We start from the raw sequence: 7,504 nt of genomic DNA on the forward strand, positions 1-7,504 counted from the left end.
CTCCTGTGTGTGGTCATATGTACAATGTTGGAAGGGGGGCGTTTTTAATGTGACGTGTTTGGATTTGGGTGAGGTGTGCTATGGATGGCTGTGGAAATAAATAAAAAAGTAAAGCAAGCATAGACAGCAGGGGGGCACAAAGATTGGCACACAGACACACAACAATGAAAGCAAGGTGGCAAAACAAGAAAAAGGTCAAAAATCAACAGGATGAGAAGCTAAAGCATGTGTCCCATTGAGAGGAGCAAAGATCAGAGGAATGAACAGACACAGCAAGCCTTTCCTCTGGTATCATTAAATATCAGTAAAGGTGCTGCTGTTCATGATGAAAAATAAAAAATAAAAATAAAAAAAACACAAACATAACAATATAATATTCTAGCAGAGGAAGGCCCTACATTTTCTGCCTCTTCTGGCACTGATCTACCCTGACACAACCCCCCACCCTAACCCCTTTTAACATTTGATGAACACTTTTTTTGTTTTTTTTATTTTGTGTCGTTCCTGTGAACTGTTTTCCTTCTGCCTCTGCGTACCAGTGAAGATGAGTGTGGGAACAGAGACAGAGAAATTCTGGGACAGTCTCTGGGAGCTGCAGGCTGAATGCACGGGGCTGTTGTGAGTGGAGCGACATCCATGGGCAAGGGGAGACCTGGGCCGATCAGCACACAGACACAGAGAAAGAGAAAAAGAGAAAGGACGCAAGACCGATTTGGACATAGGTGAGAAATGTCCCAATCCAAATGAAGGCAGAGAGTGTCATACTTTTGGGGGGAAGAAAGCGCACATGTGAACAAAACACAACATTGCAGTTGAGTTAAAAAAGGAAGACGGGAAGGAAACGAAAAGCAAGAAACCAGCTCACCCCACTGACACACTTTGTGTCCTGTTAAGACAGAAAGCAACAGGTGACTCATGCAAAGCATTTATCTTTACCTCCAAGTCATACAGAGCAGGGATGCACAAACAGAAAAGGGCCAAAAACAAACCCTTCTAAAAAGGCTTTGTTTTATTCATTTATAACTAATATTAAGTCAGGTAAAGGGCAAACGTCATCTTTTCTCACAACTTGAAAATCTTATTTTTAACTGTTTTTGTTTGTTTGTCGGTTTTCCAGTACTAGCTGGGGCCAAGCCTCAAAAACAAACAGGCTAAATTTGTGTAGTCGGTTAAATTGTTCATGGTTGCTTGCTGGCAAAACAAAAAAAAAGGATTGAGTAAGCACACCCTTAGCTGGGCAGAAACTTTTGGTGATAATACTCCTGAGGACCAATGGTTGAATATTCCTCCACATTTTTCCAAAACAGAATATGTTGTAAAGTCTTCCTAACCACTAGGAACATTTGATTTAGGAACAAAAAACAAAACAATGTCGGAGGAAGCAACACAGTTCAAACCACAGAGAGAACAAAAAGCTCCAGCATTGGATATGCAGCTAGACCAGAATCTGCAACTGGTGGTTCTGAAGCAACTAAAGGTTATTTCAAACTTTAGCTCTGAATAACTTTGAAATAACAGACAACAAACTTATTTTTTAATAATAGATTATTATAAATATAATTTTTAATGGGACTATTTGCACTGAAAAGTGTCTTGTCATTAGGTTTGAAACAAATATATTACACCTTTTTTAAAAGTCTTTAAAACAGTTTTTTTTATTGTTATTTTAAAACAACAAAGAACTTCCTAAAACATATGTTAATGAAAAATGATAAGCTCTAATTTTCTCTACACAACAGCTTTTATTTTGTTGGACCTTTATTTTGTCGGAGTATTTTGGGGACAAAAATGGCTCTTTGCAAATGAATAAAAATGTTGCAGACCGAAGTGAGTCTGCTTATTTGTGCGTCAGTACAAAAAATTAAGTTTTGTCAATCGCTTGATCAAAATCATATGAATAAATTATTAACCAAATGTTCCTCATATAGTTGCTGCAGGAGACTTTTCCTCGGGACCAACAATGTTTCAACAAGCCTTAATACAATTGAAAAGAACAAAATTGATGATATGTGCCCTTTAATTTGAATACTTTTAAGGTCAGTTTCTTTTATTGTCAAGTTAATAAAAAACACCCAGGCCATCAAAGTTTTTAATAGTTTCCAGCAACGTAAAAAACAACCTGTGGCTTAGACGATCCTGGAATAACCATTTGAAGAGTTTGTTTTTACCTCTAAATGTATAAAAATGATATTTTTTTAGCATTACTTGATCACTCTTTTAGAAATCAAGGCTGATGAATCCTGTTAAAACCTTTTTAAGACCTTTTTAAGAAGAGATGCACCAATCTGGATTGAATAATAAAATTTCTAATTTTTATTTTTATTCAAGATCCGTCCGATTTTGATTTAAAAGAAAAGTACAAGGTTAGACTTATTATCCATGACTTTCAGCAGATTTTCATTATGCTTTCTCCCAAAAAAAAAAAAAAAGCCACTTTCTGGACAGAAAATGATGAAACTCTATGATTTCTACTTATTTTTGTTAAGTTTTCAGCTCACTGATTGGAGCTGATGTAATAAAAAAGGCCGATTGGGATCTCAGTCTACCTGATTGGGGCAACTCAGAAAAAAAGAAAAGAAACTTCGCCAAACATGGCAACACCTTTGTTCCCACATTAAGAAACGATAAAGCATTTTGACAGGATGTACTTTTGTTGTAAAGATTTTTAAGGATGCCTTAACAATGCTTTATGGTTAAAGCTTTGCTAATGTCTCCATTTTATGAAACAGATGTCATAGTAATCAATTATTTGACAATACCTAATACCTAACTAATAGCAGCTTTTTTTTATTTTAGATGAAAATGACGTTTTTATACTAAACAATATTCTACAAAAATCTTACCTTTCCTGTTAAGTCTGGTTCACTGACAGAGGTTAAAGAGAAAACAGACTTTGAAGTTTATTGTTTACTTTTACTTTTAACTTTAACCCAATTTATAAAAAAAAAAAAAAAACAATGATTGAGAAATTAATGTGATTGACAAAGCAGAAATGTTTAATCTGTAACTAAGAACAGACGTCTTATATTTTTCTCACCAAAAACTCTTCCCAGGTTAAAATCTGCACATTAAAACCATAGCATTAATACAAAGCAGAAGAACACATGCATTTAAATAAAGCTGAACCAGTGCTAGCTACCAGAAACCACAAATCAGCCAATTAGAATTGGCAGAGACGGACAGAGAGAGAAGGGTGCTAAAAGCTGAATCGAACATAAGCCCTAAAAACTCATCACACTATTGAGCACTGAAGCATGCAGAAGCAGAGCAGGGGGGCGAGCAGAGGCGTTTTAAAGAACAGGGGGAGGGAAGAGGGACTGTGGATGGCTTTATGTGTATTGTACATGTGTGTGTCTCAGGTTATGTTCTGTTGGATTATTTCCATGATGCACAACAAAAAAAAAAAAAAAGAGAATAAACACAATGCATACATAAAATACAAAGAGGAATCCTTAACACTGAGACACACACAGGGCTGTAAAGAGGACAGTAAAACTGAACAGCATACAGTAGATTCTGTCCACACCGTCCCTCTCTCATGCACACACAGCTTTCCATCATTCTCACACACATGATCTGAGGTAGGATCCATGCCACTGTTCTCGGCTTATACTCACTCCTTTCCGTCTTTAGATGGGGAATTGCAGGCATTAGATGGGGGCGCTGTGTTAGGGTGCGTGTGTGTGTTCGAGAAGCTTCCAGAGCTGATTTTATCCAGAGTGCAGGCGGTACCTATGGCCCGGACCACAAGGCCGGACTCTCCTTCCAAGTCAAAGCACTGCAGGTAGCCCACTACTGCATTCCCACCCATCTCCAGAACTTTAAGCCCTATTTTTCTCTGCAGCTCTCCTGAATAAAGAGAAATGCACAAAGATGTGAACAAATTCCTCCTGTCCCAGACCAAAGATCATTAGAATCGGGCTTTCATACCAGACATAAGAGAGATGAGTCTCTGACGGGCTTCGTTGGATGCCCGAGGTGTTCTGATGCGGTCTATCCACTGGTACTCTGGGTCCTCATTCACCACCAGTTCCTCTACAAACCCGTGGACCATTGCCGCTCGGTAGCCCCGTGGAATAGATGTGGCTGCAGGTGCAATTATGACAAACAGCAATCCAAGTGAAAAGGAAGTTCTGTTTCAAAAGGCAATTATTTTATCTTGATCTTACTTTGAAAAAAGAAACAACATATTTGTGAAATAAAAGACATACTGCAGAAAAACTTGACCCCACAAGAGGACTGCCTGAAACGGTTCAAGTCGTTGAAGAGCTCCACTTTTACAAGCACGTTGATCTCTCCTCTGATGCCTGGTGAAAAATAACAAGGACACTGTAATGAAAAGTAGCTTGCGTCACAACTGCGTCCATTCTAATCAAAGAAGTATTTCTACCGTGAATGGTGTCGTAGATGGGAAACCATCCTGAGATGACAGAGGCAGCCTCAGTGCACAGCAACGGATCGATGTCAATGTAAACCTTCCCTATGGCATCGTTAGCACTGTATGTATCATGGTCCAACACTGTGATCTGCAAGGGTTCGTCCTGCAAGTCCTCATCATCAACCTACACAGCAGTAGTGGGTAAAATAATAGAAGATAAACAGGCCCTGTTCAGATTAACAGAAACTATGTAAAGGTAATTAGATGCATTTATTATACAGCTAAGTCCCCTTTAATAACTAATCCATATTATACCTCAAACTTGAACCATTCTGAGTTCCACTGTGGATTAAGGGACTTGGGATAAACATCTGTTTTGAAGGTTGTGTTTCCAAACTTGACCTGTGAAATCAAAGATATACTTGATTAATCCAATATATGCATTTTTTCATTTTATTTTTTTGCCCTGAGAGGTTAGAATGCAGTAAAAATACACACAGTAGAGAGTACAAACATCTAACACTACTGGGTTAAATCACAAAGCACCAATTCTCAACAGCGTTATGTTTAGACACTTTTAAGACAGATTACTCGTAAAATAACATTAATCCAATTATACAGTCAGAATCAGATCTAATTATAGACACTAAAGTTCAATACTTTGGACAAATTCAGTTCAGATGGACATTTCTAAAAGATAACCCCTCTAAGTCTTATCATTTGCTTTGCATCTTTTCTTTATCCTAAGAAAGCATGTGGTGAGAGCTTCATTTATTTAACAAGTTTTTGCAAGATTTAACTCAAAAATTCAACAAACTACATCACCCTATTTGGGATAATCATTACTAAAATATTCCCAATTTATTATGTTATGATTGAGAAATTATATTCCATTTAAAATAAAGAGTTGTCATTATAGCACTTATTTGTTTAAGCTTTGTTACTGAAAGTATAAAGAAAGAAAGTGTGCTTTTAAGAGATAAAAATAATTCAACTGCTACTGCTGTTATTTTTTACACCTTTTTGTTACAAAAATAAATAAATACAGCCACAATGTATTATTCATGTGAGGAGAAAACACTAATATACAAATAGGTCCAGGGAACTATTTCTGGAGCACCCCAGCTCTGATATGCTAATAAGCCAGTCAAATATGAATGATAAAATTATTTATAACTGCTTTCTAACCGGAAAAAATTTGTATGCCGTTATCCTGATGGTGATTCAATAAAAACACCTGATTTATCTAATTTTAGCTGTCTCGTTTCAACAAAGCTGTCCATTTATAACAGGCTACAAAAAGTTAAAAGGAAAAATGTTGGAATAAAGTGATTAGGGAAACTATAAATCAAATCCATCCATCCCATCTTCTTCCGTTTATCCGTGGTTGGGTCGCAGAGGTAGCGGCTTTAGTAGGGAGGCCAAGACGTCCCTCTCTCCAGCCACTTGGGCCAGCTCCTCTGGGGGAACCAAAAGGCACGCTCAGGCCAGCCGAGAAACATAGTCCATCCAGCGTGTCCTGGGCCTCCTCCCAGTGGGACGTGCCTGGAACACCTCACCAGGGAGAAGTCCATGAGGCATCCTAATCATATGCCAGTGCCACCTCAACTGGCTCCTCTCGATGCGGAGGAGCAGAGGCTCTACTCTGAGTCCTCCCTGGATGACTGAGCCCCTCACCCTATCTCTAAGGGAGAGCCCAGACACACTACAGAGAAAACTCATTTCAGCAGCTTGTATCAGGGATCTCCTTCTTTCGGTCATGACCCAAAGCTCATGACCATAGATGAGGGTAGGAACGTAGATCGACCAGTACATTGAGAGCTTTTCTTTTTGGCTCAGCTCTCTCTTCACCACAACAGAGCGGTACGGTGCACGCTTCACAGCAGAAGCCGCACCAATCCGCCTATCGATCTCCCGCTCCATCTTCCACTCATTCATGAACAAAACCCCAATATACTTAAACTCCTCCACTAGTGGAAGTACATCCTCCCCAACCCGGAGAAGGCATTCTACCCTTTTCCGGCTCAAGACCATGGTCTCGGATTTGGAGGCACCGATCCTCATCCTGGCCGCTTAACACTCAGCTGCGAATCGCTCGAGTGGAAGCTGTAGATCACACCCTGATGAAGCCAATAGAACCACTTCATCTGTGAATAACAGAGAGGAAATCCTAAGATCACCAAAGCAGAACACCTCAACACCTTGGTTGCGCCTAGAAATTCTGTACATAAAAGTCATGAACAGAATCGGTGACAAAGGACAACCTTGGCGGAGTCCAACACTCACCAGAAACGAGTCCGACTTACTGCCGGCAATGCCGACCAGGCTCTGACACCGGTCGTACAGAGACCTAACAGCTACTATTAAAGGGCCTGGTACTCCATACTCCCGGAGTACCCCCCCACAGGACCCCCAGAGGGTCACGGTCGATTGCCTTCTCTAGATCCACAAAAAACATGTAGACTGGTTGGTCAAACTCCCATGCAACCTAAAAATCCTCCATGAAAATGTGTTGCATACAAAACAGACAAGGAAACAGAAAGCCTGTTATAATTTACCATAACATACCGTTCAAAAAAGTGACAACACATAAAAAAAATATATTTATACATACATATATATATATATACATATATATACATATATATACATATATATACATATATATACATATATATATATATATACATATATATACATATATATACATATATATATATATATATACATATATATACATACACTATATTGCCAAAAGTATTTGCTCACCTGCCTTGACTCACATATGAGCTTAAGTGACATCCCGTTCCTAATCCATAGGGTTCAATATGACGTCGGTCCACCCTTTGCAGCTAGAACAGCTTCAACTCTTCTGGGAAGGCTGTCCACAAGGTTTAGGAGTGTGTTTATGGGAATTTTTGACCATTCTTCCAGAAGCGCATTTGTGAGGTCGCACACTGATGTTGGACGAGAAGGCCTGGCTCTCAGTCTCCGCTCTAATTCATCCCAAAGGTGTTCTATCGGGTTGAGGTCAGGACTCTGTGCAGGCCAGTCAAGTTCATCCACACCAGACTCTGTCATCCATGTCTTTATGGACCTTGCTTTGTGCACTGGTGCACAGTCATG

The 7,504-nt window shown here is 39.2% G+C and overlaps 1 protein-coding gene across 13 annotated transcripts in view; it reads right to left on the minus strand.

Moving 5' to 3' along the window:
* Positions 1 to 7,504, minus strand: part of c2cd5 (C2 calcium dependent domain containing 5) — a 39,121-nt gene that overhangs the window by 27,046 nt on the left and 4,571 nt on the right. For 10 of the 13 annotated variants that reach the window (XM_038268779.1, XM_038268781.1, XM_038268777.1 and 7 more), the window contains exons 3-7: positions 4,694 to 4,780; positions 4,391 to 4,562; positions 4,212 to 4,307; positions 3,931 to 4,086; positions 3,618 to 3,849 (exon numbers count right to left, since the gene is read on the minus strand). In XM_038268779.1, the coding sequence (XP_038124707.1) occupies positions 3,618 to 3,849; positions 3,931 to 4,086; positions 4,212 to 4,307; positions 4,391 to 4,562; positions 4,694 to 4,780 (743 nt within the window). Of the gene's footprint in view, positions 1 to 536; positions 653 to 3,617; positions 3,850 to 3,930; positions 4,087 to 4,211; positions 4,308 to 4,390; positions 4,563 to 4,693; positions 4,781 to 7,504 lie in introns of all 13 variants that reach the window. The other 3 variants (XM_038268780.1, XM_038268782.1, XM_038268778.1) reach the window with 1 other exon arrangement.

The sequence above is a fragment of the Cyprinodon tularosa genome, unplaced genomic scaffold (assembly GCF_016077235.1).
Source record: "Cyprinodon tularosa strain WSP-4 unplaced genomic scaffold, ASM1607723v1 ctg71, whole genome shotgun sequence".
Lineage (NCBI taxonomy): Eukaryota > Metazoa > Chordata > Actinopteri > Cyprinodontiformes > Cyprinodontidae > Cyprinodon > Cyprinodon tularosa.